The 19,409-nt window shown below is 43.5% G+C and overlaps 1 protein-coding gene across 1 annotated transcript in view; it reads right to left on the bottom strand.

The window, feature by feature from the left end:
• CCDC178 (coiled-coil domain containing 178) overlaps nucleotides 1-19,409 on the bottom strand; it is a 310,284-nt gene that overhangs the window by 177,920 nt on the left and 112,955 nt on the right. Inside the window, exon 14 of the mRNA XM_065399325.1 lies at nucleotides 390-535. Coding sequence (XP_065255397.1) covers nucleotides 390-535 — 146 coding nt within the window. The remainder of the gene's footprint in view (nucleotides 1-389; nucleotides 536-19,409) is intronic.

Here is a 19,409-nt window from a genome sequence, read left to right as displayed (position 1 = left end):
TGCGTGGCCTAGAAGGCTACAGGGATTTTCAGCTGGATAGGGCCCTTGGAGACTATTTTCAGGACTCATCAGTCACAGTAAGTGTAGGTCCACATTTCTTGAAACAGAGAAAAACCAGAACACAAGAAATCCTCCATTAATTAAAGATGCAACTGACCATGGATTTTATTAGATTTTGGAAAATAGTCCTGATGCCTGAAATACCATTTACTAGGCAGACAATTTATCATGAATGTCCTCTACAAATGCACAAAACCCACAAAGTATAATCAAACAAAAATACTTTCAAATTATTGATAAAAACGGCATTATATTTACTATAAATAATACTGTACAGATAACATAAAAGCTACCTTTTAAAAAACTTTGATAGGAATGGAAATTCTTACCTCAATTCCATGAGGGATTTCTCTGTAGTTTCAATTTGTCTTTGCTTTGTCTCTGCTAATTCATTTAATTCATGAATTCTGTTTTGAAAATTTTCAATAATGTGAGTGGTTTCATCTAGCCGACTGGTAACATCTGAATATTTTTCCTGGAAACAAAGAAGAAAACGTGTGAGTGTATATATACATACATATATATAGTGTGTAAAGTAGGGAGGGCTAGATTTCTAGATATTGTATTTTAAGTGCACAATTATGGGCAACGATGCATGAAACCGCATACCCGAAGACACAGAACTGTTTTCAGAAGTGCTGTTGAAGCACTTAGTGCAATTGAAATAATTTTGTTTCTTTAAGGGCACAGTTTTACACATTAAGTTATTGTTCCTCAACTTGTTGCACAACCTTGCTATTAATGTTTATACCCTCACAACTGCATATTGAATAATACCTTCTTCATTAACAGACACATCCCTTCTTAATCTGTACACTCATATACACAATAAACAGCTTCAAATAATTCTGTTGTCCTCTTCAAACAAACAGTGGCTTGCATACACAAAAACATCAATAGCAGGTGAAAGATAAACAAAACTTTTCACACATGGCCCAATTCTGTGCCCAATGATTTCAATGGATGCAGGATCAGGATCCTAGGTAGCAACTTTCACCTTGGGTTATCAAAATACTAACAAATGTTAATGGAGTCTTGCAACATCTCCATGAAGTTTGGTAGAAAATATTCTCCCAATTTTACACATTAGGAAACGAAGGCACAAAAAGTTAAAACCAAAATGCGTGTGCCTTAAAATAGGCAACTACTCCACACTTAGGCAAGTATCGAAGAGACCTGATTTTCAGGTGTACTGAGCAGTTGTAGCTTCTACTGGCTTCAGTGGGAGTTGTATGTGCTCAGTACCTTTGGATATCAGTGTGACGTTGCACTCTATATGATTTTATGAAAATATGCTAATGTAACTGGAATATGCTTCATGCAAAAGGTCTCTTGTAAGGTATCATTACAAAGCTTATAATCTACTGAGTGTGGTCATCCTATTTGTATAAATGTATCACTCTTGTATCTAAAACTAGAAATATAAAATATAACACTGAGGGCCTATTGCAATTATGCAAAGTGTGGGCCATTAATGGTGGTTTGGAATCTTGATGGCGTCCATCAACCAGTTCAATTGACTGTGGATGGCTCTGTTTGCAGGCAAGCCTTCCTGTGAGTCAGGCTCCGAGGAATGAAGGCTTGAAGTCTTACAGTGACATGTGATCATGTCACCTGAATTGGAATCCATCTTTAACCTGGTGTCTTTCCATTGAGAAGGAGGGGGTGGGAACCCAGAGAGGGACAAAGGATTTCCGCCTTATGCAAAAGATATATAAATGGGTGGAACAGAACAAAGGGGAGAGCCATCATGAGGAATCCCCTAGCTACTACCTGAGCTGGAACCAGGACCGGCTCCAGGGTTTTTGCTGCCCCAAATGGCAGGGGGGAAAAAAAGAAGCCGCGATCGCAATCACGATTGGCGGCACTCCAGCTGCAGCTCCACCCCGCCACTTTCTTCTTTGGCGGGAATTCGGCAGCAGGTGCTTACCTCTGAGAGGGACCCGCCACCGAATTGCCGCCGAACAGCCCGACGTGCCGCCCCTTCCCCTTGGCCGCCCCAAGCACCTGCTTGCTGGGCTGGTGCCCTGGAGCTGGCCCTGACTGGAACAAGAGCTGTACCAGGGGAAAGAATTGTGCCCAGGCCTGGAAGGTGTCCAGTCTGAGGAAAAAAACTTACTGAAGCATCTCTAAGGGTGAGATTATCTGTATTCAGTTTGATTAGACATAGATTTGCGTGTTTTATTTTATTTTGCTTGGTGACTTACTTTGTTCTGTCTGTTACTACTTGGAACCACTTAAATCCTATTTTCTATATTTAATAAAATCACTTTTTACTTATTAATTAACCCAGAGTATGTATTAATACCTGGGGGAGGCAAACAGCTGTGCATATCTCTCTATCAGTGTTATAGAGGGCGAACAATTTATGAGTTTACCCTGCATAAGCTTTATACAGAGTAAAACTGATTTATTTGGGATTAGACCCCAATGGGAGTTGAGCATCTGAGTGTTAAAAACAAGAGCACTTCTGTAAGCTGCTTTCAGTTAAGTCTGCAGCTTCGGGGCAAATAATTCAGACCTGGGTCTTTGTTGGAGCAGATGGGCGTGTCTGGCTCAGCAAAACAGGGTGCTGGGGTCCCAAGCTGGCAGGAAAGCAGGGGCAGAAGTAGTCTTGGCACATCAGGTGGCAACTCCCAAGGGGGGGTTCTGTGATCCAACCCGTCACAATCAGTATATTTATTTAATTGTGTAAAGATACAGGTGCCTTTAGACATAGGTCAAAACTTTCAAACAAGAACTGTTTCTAAGTTACTTGTTCCATATTACAGGCAGTGGGACAACAGAGTAAAAAATAAAAATCCTGAACTGCAATCCTCTTTTCTGATCCATAGATACATTGCCTCTCAAATGCATACTGAGACCAAATTGTTTAACTTAAAATAGGAACAACAGTTTTCACAAAATACTTGTAATTCACCATAGATATTAAAGTATGTATAGATTTTCAGATCTCCATTGTATCCACGCACTATGGCAAGGACTATTTTAGTTACACAACTGGTGAAGAATCAGGTGAAATGCAATGGCCCCTTCTCATTTCACAGGTGACAATCAGATGGATGAAGAAAATTAAAAAAGGTTCATGACGCAAGCAAACAATACTGCTAATACCCACAGCATAACCAGGATTGCAACTTCCCCAGAACCAATGCACCAAAAGAAGAGAGCTATAGAGTAACAATAAGCAGGTGGGAGGCTGGAGCTACTTTAACAGAAACCCATTTTACATGTAGGGAAAAATTACAAAGAGTAGCTCTAGTAATCCATACTAATGGAAATTAAGGAGGAGGAAACATACCTCTTGATTACATGCACGCACGCACACACACACACACACACACACACACACACACACAATTACAGCCCTTATAAAGCACCAGAGAAAAGTGCACCAGCCAACACATTAATACCCAAACTATAGAGTTTAGCAAAGGAGCGCATGCACTTACAAGTAATCTGCTTCACAAATCTCTTTTTCAGATGCTTCCCCGTTTCTGTCCAGATGACAGCCTGACACTTGGTCTGATGGACTTTTACTCTTAGAGGAAAAAGATCGCCTCCCCCCGCCCCAATCTTGGATATATACCTTAAAGGTAACTGAAAGAATCCATCCAGAAATCAAATCTTCATAAGGTACTTTGCCTCTAAGGGTACATCTACACTTTGAGCTGGAGGGATAATTTTCAACTCAGGTAGACGCACAAATATGTGATTGAGCTAGAATGCTAAAAACAAAAGTGTAGCTGTGGCAGAGTGGGAGGCGGGACAGACAAGCTGCCCAACTAAGTACGTAGGGTCCTGGGTGGGATTGTACTCAAGGTAACTAGCCCATCCCACAGCCTGTACTGCACTTCTAGTTTTAGTGTGCTAGCTCAATCAAAGCTAGTGTGCATATGTCTACCCAAGCAGAAATTACACCTCCAGCTCAAAGTGTAGATGTACACGGAGAGATGCTCCAGAACAGATATGGAGACAATCAGGTGATCTTGTCTAACAAACCTGTCATTCTTTTATGGCAGGGGTCGGCAATCTTCGGCATGCGGCCCATGAGGGTAATCTGCTGGCGGGCTGCGAGACAGTTTGTTTACGTTGACCATCCACAGGCACGGCACCCTGCAGCTCCTAGTGGCTGCGGTTCACTGTTCCCGGACAATGGGAGCTGCAGGAAGTGGTGTGGGCCACAGCTACGTGCTGGCCGCTGCTTCCCGCAGCTCCCATTGGCCAGGAATGGTGAATTGCAGCCAATGGGAGCTGCGGGGAGCCATGCCTGCGGACGGTCAATGTAAAAAAAATGTCTCACGGCCCACCAGCAGATTACCCTGATGGGCCGCATGCTGAAGGTTGCCGACCCCTGTTTTATGAGATTATAAATTTGGTTGATAAAGGTAACTACATAGATCTAGTATACATAGACTTTTGTAAGGCATTTGATACAGTATTGCACGACATTCTGATTTTAAAATTAGCACTATGCAATATCAACAAAACACATGCCAAACGGAGTAAAACCTGGTTAACTGACATCTCTAAAAGTAATTGTTAATGGGGAACCATCATGCAATGGGAGTGTTTTTAGTAGCGTTCTACAAGGATCAGCCAACACTATTCAAAATTTTCATCTATGATCTAGAAGCAAATATAAAATCACTGCTGATTTTAGGGGATATTGTCCATATTTGTTAAACTTCCTTTCTTCATTAATTTCTATACCAATCCAGTTGCTTGGGTATATTTCTTCCCTGCTAACTAATTGAGAAAAAATAACTAAGTTTTTGACACATTATCCTTCTCTCCCCAGTACACACTGAAAGGGTTTACCAGCTCAGAACTCAGCTGAGACTTGGAAAGCAGTTCCGGTAAAAAGAATGACCTTGAACAATTGTAAAACCAAGATGAAACTTTATAAAAGGATATTGTATTAATTTTTCCAAGGTGGGGGCGTGGACTGGTATCTCAAAGAAAATAAATGTTCTTACTTTTCTTCTTCAACCAGTCTAATTGCTTGGGACCTCCTTTAGCAATAAAAAAATCCTACAGGAGGAAGGGATGAATGTCTTAGGCTTTGTCTTCACTACCCGCCGATCCGGCGGGTAGCAATCGGTTTATCGGGGATCGGCTTACCGCGTCTAGTGAAGACGCGGTAAAATCGATCCCTGATCGCTCTGCCGTCGACTCCGAAAATCCACCTCGGCAGGAGGCGGCAGCGGAGTCGGCGGCAGCGCGGCAGCGGTCGACTTTCCCGCGTCCTCACCGCTAGGTAAGCCGACCTAAAATACGCAACTTCAGCTACGGTATTCACGTAGCTGAAGTTGCGTATCTTAGGTCGGACCCCCGCTGCAGTGTAGACCTAGCCTAAACAGCTGCCAGCCGCATCTTTCTAAGGCTAGGTCTACACTGCAGCGGGGGTCCGACCTAAGATACGCAACTTCAGCTACGTGAATACCGTAGCTGAAGTTGCGTATTTTAGGTTGGCTTACCTAGCGGTGAGGACGCGGGAAAGTCGACCGCTGCCGCGCTGCCGCCGACTCCGCTGCCGCCTCCTGCCGAGGTGGATTTCCGGAGTCGACGGCAGAGCGATCAGGGATCGATTTTACCGCGTCTTCACTAGACGCGGTAAGCCGATCCCCGATAAACTGATTGCTACCCGCCGGATCGGCGGGTAGTGAAGACAAAGCCTGACAAAGGCTGCATCCAATTATGTTTGTACAACAAATGGAGAGTTCTTGGTGAATGTGAGAGTTGATGTCTAGGTGGCCGCCTTGTAGATTTCCATCAGACACTCCAATCTCTCTTCCCACAAAGACTCCACCCCTGTGGAAAAGTAGGCTAGAAATACATGCTTTCTTCTCAATCCACTTTGAAACTATTTGGAAGCTGCCTGAACTTTCCTAAATTAGGACATTGATGCAATATGAATAAACACTCTAAATCTCTCAGTTCTTAGCAAAGATAAATTCAGACAGCTGTTAATGTCCAGACAATGTAGCTCACCCTACTTGGAATTTTGTGAATTAGGACAAAAGAGTGGGAAAGGCTACTTCCTGGTTCAAATGACATACAGGAAAACCTTTCAGGAAAGGAACCTTATCTTGGTAGTCCCTGTACCTAGCAGCATAAGGCATGAAGCTCCTTGAATCTTCTGGCAAAAAAGAACTGCCATTGGAAACGACCTTGAGGTACAGTAAACAGAAAGAAAGGACAGTTGTATGTCACTGGACCCGTGTAACAAAGTGGCCTTCACCCCAGTTCCAAAAGACCCACTGCCACAACTACTCTCTTTCCAGACAGTTTTTATTTTCCAATACAGGCAAAACAAACAAAAAACAGTTCCTCAGCCTACCTCGTGCTTTAGTTCCCAAGGTTTTTTCCCCTCTCTTTACTTCTCACAGGAACTTCCTGCTGCTCCTGCTTCTTGCAGTTCCAGAGCTCTGACTCACCAGGTCTCCCTTCCCTCTAGACCCAGGTTCCCTGTTTTAACCCTAACAGGGGGTCAGTTAACAAGGCACAAGATGCACTGGCCCTGCTCCCTCTTAAAGAGCCAATGTCACCCTGGTACACTCTTCCCCCCCTTGAAGACCTTGCCCACATTTAGGGCAAGTCTTACAGTCCATACCTTCACCAGGACACAGTCAATACAGCCTCATTTTCTAATCTTGGACTTTGAGGATCTGCATGCAGAAGGTTTAATTCTCTCTCAAGCTGATTAACCACCAGAAGTGGGCAACCTCTCTCTTTCTGAATCACCAGCTGCTCTCTTTCTCATTTGTAGCATGCATTCTGCAGCTACCAGTTGTTCTGGCAGTCCTCCAGTCCTCATGATGGGAGCCATAAAACTGTCCCTTGACTCCCCTTCTTCAAAAGGCCACTATTTAACCCCTGGCCTCTTACCTGCATGCTAATGAGGTCCATCTGGGTCCCCACTGTATACTGTTCAATCTGAGGTCCTGTCTGGGCATCCAATGCCCACTCTTGAGTCTGTGCAATGACCTCCTGTTCCCTGACAATCTTCTAAATCTGAAGCGTGGCCAATGTCTGCTCCAGCATCGAGGACTGCTGTTTTCCACACTCTAACTCCACTCTAGACTGTGCTAATTCTTGTTCAGGTTTTATTGTCCGATTGATGATCTTCTGCTGGGTTTCCTCCAGCTCTTGTCAATTCTCTTTTAAGATGTTCCAATAAGCTCTGAAGATGACTGGAGGCTTCCTCTCAGCCCCTATCTGGTGTTTCATGCAATCTTCAGCTCTCTCCACCCCTTTTCTGATCAACCATTGGTTTTCTCTACCCTACACTGCTGCTCTGGATTCAGGACACCTTACCTCTGTATCAGGGCTAGGAAACCGAGCCAGTCTCTTCCCAAAATCATCTGTCACAGAAGATCCTTCAGTACCCTAATATGTAGCTGACCTCTCTGCTCCTGTACTCCTAGCTCAACCCCTGCTGAGGGGTAGACCCGAATCTCACCTTGCATACCTGACACATCTCTGCGCAGATGCCAGTCCATCTTCTCTGACAATACCCCATTTCCCCAGACAAGGGTGCACCCACAATCTGAGTTCACAAGACCTTCTACCGACACTCCTCCCACCCTGACTAGTACCATGTACTACTGAACCTTAGTCCCATTAAGAGTAGACCCTAGACTATAAGCCTGGGTGTAATAGCAACACAGGTAATTGCACTCCATTATTGGGCATTCTCACCTAATATCCAGACTTGCCACATCTGAAGCACACAATGGGACTTCCCCAGTCAACCCCAAAAGCACTTCCTCTGGATTGTGGGACAGACTGGGGCCCTGGTAGGTCCTGTGCATCCCCCTGTTTTGGGTTACTCATGACTAGTTTGCCACACAGTTCAGCCTGTCCGGCTCCTTCGGTTTCAAAGAAGGCCTCTGTTCTTTCAACTGCCTCATCTACTGATGCAGGTTGGTATTGCCTTACCCATCTCTGTGCTTCTATGGCTAGGACCTTCAAGAACTTCTCCAGGACCACTTGGTCCACAATTTTCTGGAATAGTATGCCTCTGGAGTCAGTCCCAGGCTATCCAAAACCTTTTCCACAGGATAGGAGCTCACCTGCTCGTTGCTCACAGCTTGGTAGACTGCCTGTGCCTAACCCATCAGGAATAGTGCTATGGAGGCTGCCCAAGTCAATTCCCCACAGCCTGCGGCACTTGTCATTTGCTCAAAGGTGTGGAGGAAGGCCTCTTCACTCCTGGACCCAGCTTCGCCAGGCCAGGGACCAGTTGGCCTGAGCTGCTACCCCATCTCCAGTACCAGCCACATTTCCCTTGGCCCAACCACTACTTTTGCTGCTGGAAGTGGGCCTTTGCCACTGCTGCGGAAGGGCAAATTGTGCTTCTTGCCATTTTTGCAGGCTCACAACTAATTACAGGGTCATAGCCTGGGTCTGTTGCTGCTGTTTCTGTTGCCACTGTAATGCAACTATCTGCTGCCACTGTTCCATTAAAAGACATATCACCTCCTTCATTTTTCCTCATTGCTAAAACTGGGGTGTGTGTGTGCCAGTCAATGCTTGGAGTCCAATTTCTTCCCTATTCTAGGGACCAATCACCTGCCCATATTCTCCACCAAAGGTCACAAGACAGGGCTTTTCCCCAAATTGTTAAGAACCCTCTGCCATGACCAAAGTCTCTTTCCAGGCTGCTTTATTTTCCAACACAGACAAAACAAACAAAAACAGTTCCTCAGCACATGCTGTGCTACAGCTCCCAGGGGTTCTTCCCTGTCAGTCTCTCACAGGATCGTCCTGCTACTCCTGCTTCTTGCAGCTCTGACTCAACAGGTCTCTCTCTCTTCCATCTAGGCTCAGGTACCCTCTTTTAACCCTAAGTGGGGGTCTGCTAACCAGGCACAGGGTGCACTGGTCCTGCTCCTTCTTAAAGGGTTAGTGCCACCCCCCAACAGACAAGGACTCAGAAGATCCAGATTCTGTTACCAATTCTGCCACAGACTTCCACTGTTGTCCTTAGACAAATCAAAATGAAGTTGGAATTAGAGTGGGGAGAAAATGAAGATGGTAACTCAGTACTGATGTGACCTTCATCTCATGAACTCTAGTGTTAAACACACTTTGGGAAACTACCAGAAACATTTTCACAACTAGTAAACTTTTCAAAGCAATTGTCCTGGATTATAATCCAAGGAAAAAAATTAAAAAATTATGAACATCAGAGTAGTGTCTGCCAATTTTACCCACTTACAGATGGACATTGCTGGGGAATATATTATAATAAGGACCTTTGAAGAAAACGTAACCTTAACTGGTAATGTAGAAAAGTGCAAACTAGTGGCTGAAAGTCTGTGCTGTTGCATAGGTGTAATTCTTCAGGTCATATGTGTAACAACAACAAAATCAAAATGGCTGAGAACTTAGAAACTGGACAGTAACAGACCACGAATTCCACTGATGACTGAACTTGGTAATATTCTAAACAAAAAGAGCTTTCAGCCATGCTTACAGCTGTTTCCATTGCTTCAGACTGACTCAACAGACATTCTAGGCATCAGAATTCTGTTTGGGGGTTTTGTGTGTGTGCTGGTTGTGATGGTGACTGGGTTCACTTCCATGTGGTTTTATGTTGTGCTGGGAAAGTTGTTTGGATTTGTGAGGGTGACGAATGAGAGATATGTGCTGCTGTGAAGGGCTATGTGTTTGGGGTTATCATGTATGGTGGCTGTGCTGTTGCACAGGTCTGGCAGTTGGGCCAAATAATCCACTATCTCTACAGTCTTCTTCATACAACCAATGAAATTATTGCATGCAAATTAAATGTAGAATAAGGTTAATGATTGGTTGAGCTACCTGTGATATTACAAGGGTCTAGGACTCGTGGCATGGCATAGATACATGTCTTACTGTAGCTATACACTGGGTGTAAAGTCAAAATGATTGACAACTTAAAACTTGGACAGACTGTGAAACCCAGTGATGATTCAACCTGGTGGCATTCTGAAGAAAAAGAGCTCTCAATTATGCTTACAGATGCTTCCTTCTCTTCACACGGGCTATACAGATACTTTAGGCTTCAGAATGACACACAGAATGTAATCTTATTATATAGCTAGTTGTAGATTGGAAAAGGAAGTATAACGAAATAGGATGAGGGTGTGTGGGAGCCCAGTCCCTGAGTCTCAATGTCTTTATGCTTTAAGAGCTCACTCTATGCTCCTCCCTCAGTTCCCTTGACAGTGCTGACATGGTGCTCAATGAAGCTGGAGGCAGCAGTGCCATGGGGACCCTTTCAAGTACAGATACCCAAGCAAACCTGTAGCCATAGAACCTTTAAAGACCAGTGACAGATGAGCCAAATAATCTACCAATGATAACTTTTGATACATATGTCCAGTCTCTCTCATTCAATTGATTTATGTGAGGAGTATAGACATTATTATGGGAAATAGGTCAGCCTTTAGGTTGACTGGCGGGTAGGCACCCACTAGGCCCTCAAAGATTCTGAAACCCATGTTGCTTAATGAAATAAATGACCAATACATAAATTAACTTTCCCTCAAAAATCAACAGTAATCCTATTTGGGTACAAGTTATGGAAAGACTATACAGCAATTCTATAGACTAGGGTGTGTGGAAATACCCTTCACAGCCCCCTACTTCTGCAGGGATAGGAGCGGGAGTGAAGGGAGGTACTGAGACTTGGCGGCGGGGGGAGGCAGCCAGCTCCAGGCTGGAAGGAAGAGTCCTGGAGGTTCCTACCTGCTCCTGGACTCATTCCAACCCCTCTAGGTCCCACTCCCTGGCCTGATCCAGGGCCTGCAGCAGCTGCTCTAGCCCCTCTGGGTTTGGCTCTTATCCCAGAATGTGGGAGTTCACATGGAAATGGAGCCCCCCACAACATTTCCACTGTGGGGGCACTGCAGCACCCAGCCCTCACTCCTGGCCCCCACCCCAGTTCTACTGCCCCTGCTATGGATCACCACTAGGTTGATCCCCTTTATTTACCCCAGGGACTTCTCAGATTTGGAACCCTGATATCTGGGAAAGAAACGTATGAACCACGTTTTATACATTTTATTAGCTAAAATTAAGAACTAAGCAAAACCATAAAACAAAACATATAAACATATCAAATTTGAATAAAATGGATTATCGCATTAATCTGATTATCAGGTTGATTAAACCACATCAAATAAACTAACAATTCCTTAGAAGATTTTAATTATTTGAGAAGGTAGTAATCTTGTTTAGCTATTAGCCTCAAAAGTAACAGGACATTATAAATTACAATGCCAATCATATTTATATTCCAGCCAAACAGCTGATACAAGGAGTGTCAAATCACACCCCGGATGATGCTAATGTTGAGACTACAGCTCCACGCCAATTAAGGCAGTCTGCTCAAATTACTGGTGGTTAGATAACAGTCAATCTTTCCCCACCCTGCCCGCTCACGCCCCTGAAAAAACACCATAGGGTTATATGAACCATTCCAACACAACTGAAGATTGCACAGCTTGTTACATATGATATTCAAATAACAAATTTAGGTGAAAATAATAGGATTTCTCAGGATTAAACACACAGCTCCTAATTCATTAAAAATGTGTGTGTGATCTTGTACACAACACGTTTATTTAACTTAGGGTTGTTTTAGATATTTGAGGAACTATTTTATAGGCAGAGTTCTACTCTGTGACTTCTATCCACATGCACACTCACTATCAGCCATCTGCTGGAGCTATACAACAAGTGCAAGAATGCTGAGGTAGAGGAATCCCTCTACTAATAAAAATTAGAAAAGAAAACAAAACTGAAAAGGTTGAGAATATATTTCTTAAAGGAACCATTTTAAAAATTAATTTTAATACAGACTAATTAATTATCTTACTTGCAAATAAATCAGAAAATTCATTCTATATATAAAAAGAGTAAGTGCTGTAAATTTGAGGTGCATATGCTGTATTTTTCATACATAATAAAGAAGTTAACTTCCTGTGTCCTGTGTCAAGTGCAAATCAGAACTCAGCCTTAACTATGCTTCATAATGTTGAGTATGCCACACATTACAAATACACTATTTTAGGAGTGTTTTAGACCCAACCACATGAGCCACAGCATCAGGGGCTCATTCACCTGCACATCTACTAATGTGATATGTGCCAGCAATGCCCCTCTGCCATGTACATTGGCCAAACCGGACATTCTCTATGTAAAAGAATAAATGGGCACAAATCAAACATCAGCAATGGTAACATACAAAAGCCAGTAGGAGAACACTTCAATCTCCCTGGACATTCCATAACAGATTTAAAAGTAACCATCCTTCAACACAAAAACTTCAAAAACAGACTTCAAAGAGAAACTGCAGAGCTACAATTCATTTGCAAATTTAACACCATTAAATTGGGCTTGAATAGGGACTGGGAGTGGCTGGCTCACTACAAAAGCAATTTTCCCTCTCTTGGTATTGACACCTCCTCATCAATTATTGGCAGTGGACCATATCCACCCTGATTGAATTGGCCCTGTCAACACTGGTTTTCCACTTGTAAGGTAACTCCCCTTCTCTTCATGTATCAGTATATTTATGCCTACATCTGTAATTTTCACTCCATGCATCTGAAGAAGTGGGTTTTTACACATGAAAGCTTATGCCCAAATAAATTTGTTAGTCTTTAAGGTGCCACTGGATTCCTCGTTGTTTTTGTGGATACAGACTAACACGGCTACCCCTCTGATACTTGATTTCTGAATGGTTTGGTACTGTCCAAATAACAGGCTAATGCCCTCCTGACATCCAAGGTATGGAAGACAGCTTCCTGCCTCGTCTGATGTGGTTTCAGAAAAAAAATGGAAGATGAATAGTCTGGTTAATATAAAATTAAGAAGACACCTTATGTAGAAACTTGAGGTGTGGTTGTAATGAAACCTTTTCCTTGAAAAACACTGCAAAGGGAGGGTTTGCCATTAAAACCCTGAATTCTCTGCCTTTCTAGGCAGAAATAATGGCCACCAAGAAAGCTGTTTTCATGGACAGGTGAAGCAGCAAACACATAGCTACTGACTCAAAGGAGTACTTCACAAGGTAATTAAGGAGAAGGTTCAAGTCCCATACTGGAGTAGGTTCTATGATCTATGGGAAAAGATTAATCAGTCCTCTGAGGAAACTTGACATTGTGGGGCAAGCAAAAATTGAAAAACCTTCCACAGACAAGCAAAAAGCTGTTATAGCTGTGATGGGGTCCCCGGAGTGCAACCTGGACTGTGGGACTGCTGAGCCCTCCAAACCCACCACCCTGGGCTGCCTCTCACATTGTGATGCTGATGTCAAGCTACAAGCCTCCAGCAGGCACTGCACTTATACGGACATTCACAGGCAGGGGCACACCCAACTGAGTTACATGAATGATCTTCCAGTCACTCATGAACTATCAATAGGGACGCTCCAACAAATTCCCCCCAGCTCTCCAGTCTTGCACCTCAGAACTGTACCATCTTGCACTGGCTAGAAACCTGGTCTGCGTAAATTCATTACCTAGTTCACCACTTCATCAAAGGGAAGTGGACATTAAGAAAATAAAAAGCAAACACACATTCTAAATCCTAAACTTTTAGTCAAGCAAGAGTTGAATCATACAGCTTTTCTCACCCTGTCAGATGGTACAAGGAGGTTACAGTTCCTCAATACACAAGGTGGGACCACCTTCCAGCCTGGGACCAAATTTCCCCAGTTCAACATCTTTTTCTTGCAGACATTTTTCCAGGTGCTGAGATGAGGGGGGAGAGAGGCCAAGTGATGATGTCCCTGTCTCTCTTTTATACTTTCTTCCAGCTGCTAGAAAATTCCTTGCTGTGATATGGGTAGCCAATTCCCTCCCCCCCACCCCCCACCCCCGCGGTGTACATGCCTTCTTCTAGAAGCCTCAGGGAAAATGGACTGTGTGTTGATGAGCCATTGATGACCATCTGGCCGGTGATGGCTACTCTTTTGTTGTAACTGAAAGGCTGGCCGTGGGCATTCCCAACCTCACAACATATTTCAGTAACATATATAGCAATACTTCATAACTTCACACACGATAGCACATACAGTTCAACATGATATTAATGTACAAAAGATTAAGACACTTAAAATGATACCTCACAAGGCATAATTTATACAAAACACATCATAATAATATCACAGTGGTGAATATGAGGGTTCCAGGGTACTACTCTGAGGTACAGAGTGTCACAATAGCCACCAAGTGAACAATGATGGAACTCCTAGCGAAACCCGATCTTTTTAATTCTAGCAGGTAGCCCAGGACGGTGGAAAGAGAAGACTGAACAAGAGAGAATTAATGACAGGTACACCACTAGTGAAATCTCTTCCATTTCTGAAGGCACGTATTTATCATAGATTTCTTCCTGCTGTTTAACAACACCTGCTGTACCTCTGTTGAATAGGAAGTCTCTATACCAGAGAACCATTTAGGAGCCACACCTGGAGTCACAGAACTTCCAATTTGGGATGAAGCGCCTGAGTATCCCGAGACAACAGGCAGCAACTGACTGGAATGGTCAGTAGTGGACGAGAAGCAAGTCGAATCAGTGAAGGATACTAACTGTGTCTCAGCCAAGTAGGTGCAATCAATACGACCTTATCCTTGTCTTGCTTGATCATGCTGAGAACTTTTACGAGCAACAGCATTGGTGGATAAGTGTAAAGAAGACACCTTACCCGTGAAATAAGGAAGGCATCTCCTAGTGACTGGAGGATCAAGTCCCCCTCTTGAGTAATATTACTTGCACTTTGTGTTGGTGACGGTGGCAAAAAGTTACACTTTTGAAATCTCCCAGGTTAGAAATATGCTGTTGACTACTTGTGAATCCAACACTGGGAGAAGAGTCTGCTGAGTTCATCAGCCAGGGTGTTCTGTATACTCAGGAGGTAAGAAGCTGAGATGACTATCTGGTTGGCTAGGCACCAATTCTAGAGTTTTATCACCTAAGCATATAGTGAGGGGGAGCACACCCTCCCCTGACAATTGATGTAGAACATGCAGACTACACTGTCTCTTGCAATCTTGAAAGATTTGGCTCAGACCAGTAGAAAGAAGTGAGTGCAAGCCTTCCTGACTGCTCTCAACTACAGATAATTGATGTTCAGAAGACTCTCATGGGGAGACCATTTGCCTTAGATGGTGTGTGGTCCCAGATGCACTCCCCATCCCAGAGGGATGCATCTGATGTAATAACGATGGTAGAAAGAGCTTGAACTAAAGGAATTAAATGAACTCCCATACAGGATTCTTCCACCAATTGATTGAGTCCAGAACCCGATAGGGAACAGACACCTGCCTGTCCAGACTGTGCTTGTTCAGTATATAAATTGCCCTGAGCTATCCCAGGAAACAGGAGATTTAATTTGGTGTGTTGGGCTATGAAGATACAAGCTGCCATATGATCTAATAGCTGAAGACAATTTCTTGACAATGTTTAAGGACTTAATTGAATTCTTGCAATATGATTTTTCAAGTTTGTGAACTTGTCCACAAGTAGGTAAACTCTGGCTATCACAGCATTTGGAAAAGTTCCTATAAAATCTATCCACTGAACTGGGGTCAAAACAGACTTTTTGAGATTGAATTGAAGGCCTAAACTGTGGAACAGAGACCTTGTCATTGGTTAAGATTGACCCCTGAGAAGCCAATCATTGAGATGAGGGAAGCCAACTATACCTAGTCAACGTAGGTGGGCAACTACAACTGCCATGGTCTTGGAGAATACTCTTGGGTAGAGGAGAGTCCGAAAGAGAGCACATGGTATCAGAAGTGATTGTGGTCGACTGTAAAATGAAGAAACTTCTGTGAGAAGGGTGAATTGTGACATGAAAATATGAATCCTGAAGGTTGAAAGTCACAAACAAATCTCCAGAATCTAAGGAGCAAATTACAGCTGCAAGAGTCACCATCCTGAATTTCTGCTATTTCACATAATTGTTTGGATGTCTGACATATAATATTGGTCTTCATCCTCCATTCTTTTTCGGGAACAAAAAAAATACTTGGAATAGAACCCCTTTCCCCTGCACTGGAATTGGTTCTATAGCTCCTAAGCATAGAAGGGAAGTGACTTCCTGCCTCACCTATTGATTGTGAGATGGGTCCCTGAAAAGGGATGGAGAAAAGGGCTGGGATGGAGGGATGGAAACGAAATACATTGAATAATTGATATTACGACTTCCAAAACTCATTTGTTGGATGTTATTCTCTTCTGTGCAGGTTGAAATGGGAGAGGTGTTATCCAAAGGTGGGGAGGAGGATAGAATAGCACAGCTATAGATTCTTGTGGAATGGATGATCTGGACTCTTGACCAAGTCATCAAAACTGGCACTTGGACAAAACGGAGGGCTGGGATGAGGTACCTGTTGCAGTTTGTAGCTTCTTTTTAGAGAACCTAGGACTCTTGGCAGGTGATTCAGAGGGTCTATGGAAACTAGAGAAATGAACTGGGTAAGATCTCTGAGTTGTCTGAGACCTGCTAAATTTTCCTTTATTTGCAGGTATATAAATCCCAAGGGATCTACGCGTGGCCCTCAAATCTTTTAAAGCGTGAAGAAAGTCATTGGTAGACTCAGCAAACAATTTGAGACCATCAAAAAGGAAGTCCTCAACAGTACTCTGCCCCTCTTTATGGAAGCTGCACAACTGAAGCCATGAAGCTTGTTGCATCACAATCACAGTGGAAATGGACTGTGCTGCAGTATCAGCTGAATCTAAGGAAGCCTATAATGACGTTTCCACTAAGAGTTGCCCTTCATTTATGATGGCCTTAAATTGCTTGTGGTGCTCCTCTGGCAAATGCTCAATAAAGGGGTTAAATTTATTATAATTCAGATAGTCATATTTTAACAAGAATACTTGTTGGTTAGCTATTCTGAATTGCAATGTTGCAGAGGAGTAACTCTTATAACCGAAGACATTGAGTCACTTCTGGTCTTTGTTGTAAGGGGTAGACTTAGCACTGTGTGCATTCATTAACTGTCCACAACCAGGAAATTTGGTGTTGCGTGTTAAAATAAAAACTCTGAGTCCTTGGCTGGAACATAGTAGTTTTTTGTCAGCATGTTTACAGATGATCTTAGCAGGCTCTAGCAAAAAAAAGAGAGGGCAACACATACATAAATGTCCAGGAGTTTATGATGAGAAACCTGGACGTTTATAAAGGAATATTAAGCATAAGCAATTTGTTTCTTCAGCTCCTGGAATTGTCTAAGGTCATCTGCCATGGAAGGTGGCGGAGGCATTACAGCCTCATCTGGCTATGATGATGAAATATTTGTGTGAGGTGTTGCCTCGTCAGCCCTTACCTCCTGCTCCTCAAAGAACTCCTCTAATGGTTCAGGTTGACACGATGGGAGTGAAGACAATGGAAAATGATTCTGCCTATGCTCCTTATGAGTGTGTTTTTGGGCCCTTATGAACTATTGGTGATATAGGGCCCAGGGGTCCCATTAAGGCCACTGTGGGGCCCACAGGGCATGGGAGGAGGCATCTTCTGTTGATCATACCAGGTAGACAAGGGTCGAAGTCATCTGTCCTCTCAGAATGGATAGCAGAATAAGCAAGAGAACACTATACAAAAATCTGTCATAATAGTCATCGTCAACATATTCAAGGGGAGGTGATACTTGTTCACTCTGGATGTCAAAAACGGTATAGAAGGAGGTCCCAATGAAAAATGTGGCATTGATAACCCAGAGGATCTCGGTGCAAACAGATGTCCAGTACCATTAATGGGGACTTTGGCTCATTCAAGACAAGGTTCTTTGAATACGAGACTCCTGCAGTGCCAGTGGTATGTAGGCAGGAGTTAAACGAGATCCTGTGGTGGCCGGCTTCAGTACCAAGTTTGGTATCTGTCTTGAGTGTGTGTGCGCTCCGGACCCTGAGTATTTGGTATCAGAATGTCCAGGGTCAGACTCAGCACTATCAATGCAGAGCTATAGGATAATGGCATAGCTACTGGGGATACAAAAGTGTCTGATGTGACAAAATTCTTTGGCACAGAACTTCTACTGGTATGGATATGACTACCCAAAGATGAAGTTGTTTTCAGTACCATATCCTCTTTGGTAGAAGTATGGCTCTTAGAGGACACTTTAGATATCCTCAGAGTACTGGAGTCACAGGAAGCCTCAACACAACTCCCTTTGGGACCTGAGGTCTCCAGAACATTTTTCTCAGAAAGTGACTGAGACGTCTTAGAAGGAGATCTAGGACTCCTACTTTTCTTATCAGTACCCAGAGACTTAGAATGTGAAGCTCCCTGTACTGTGGATACTGGGGCAGATGCTGGCTTCCTTGAGAATGTCAATGACCGAAACCCAGAGGTGGGTGGGGTAGCAGCAATAGTATCCCCTGAGGCTATTAGTGACAAGGATACTGAAGTAGATGGGGTACTAAGTGTGCTTAGAGGCCAGGTGCAAGGTGGTTCTCAGAGCTCAGGTCGGAGAGCAGTCTTAGGGCTTGCTCAATCATCAATAATTTGATTTTGATCCCTCTGATCTTTTTTTTTTTTTTTTTTTTGAGATCTGCCTTTGAAGGAGGAGCAGGTCTTACACTTACTCAGGATATGGGTGTCCCCCAAACAGCAGAGTCACCAAGAAAGTTTGTCATTGACCAGGATAGCTGCCGGCAGGAAAGTCTGGGAATCCTTCCATACCACAGAAAAGAAGTCTAAAACCACGCCTCAATCAGGAAAAAAAACTAATAAAAGGGGAACAATAATCCCAACAAACAACTAACTAACTATACTATACCAAGAACAGCCTGAGTAAAGAGGGCATGCTTGATGCTCCATCTCAGGCCAAGGGTTGTTGAGAAGGGACAGAGGGTAGTTTGCTCATACAGCCCTAGGTATTCTTGACTTGGGGCATGAGGATGTACAGGGCACATGTGAAGGATGAACAGACACTGCTACTGAAAATCTCTGATCAAAGGTGTATGGAGGCACATGCACACCTGAAGTAGAGCATCCATAGGGACACTACTCAAAGAAGAATCCCCTTTACAGTGGTCTAAAACTCCTGTTGCTAGCCCTCCAGGGCTATAAGATACCATATCAGACTAAGTTTGTGATATTTTTACACATAGAATTGCTGTTACTGACTCAAATCTCTGGAGATGTCCTCACAGAAAATAATGTGCTGCCCCATTCCACATTACATTCTGTGGCATACCCCTCCAACTGAAACATTACCTGAGTGGTGGGTTGGGGACAGCAGATAGTTGGACACATATCTGCAAAGCTAGTGTTAGCATAGGACGGGAGTGCCCTGAAGAACAGTGCAATCACTTGACCTCTCTATCAATGTCTCTGC

This window comes from Emys orbicularis, chromosome 2 (assembly GCF_028017835.1).
Source record: "Emys orbicularis isolate rEmyOrb1 chromosome 2, rEmyOrb1.hap1, whole genome shotgun sequence".
Taxonomy (NCBI): Eukaryota; Metazoa; Chordata; order Testudines; family Emydidae; genus Emys; species Emys orbicularis.
This window is presented reverse-complemented; position numbering and strand designations above follow the sequence as displayed.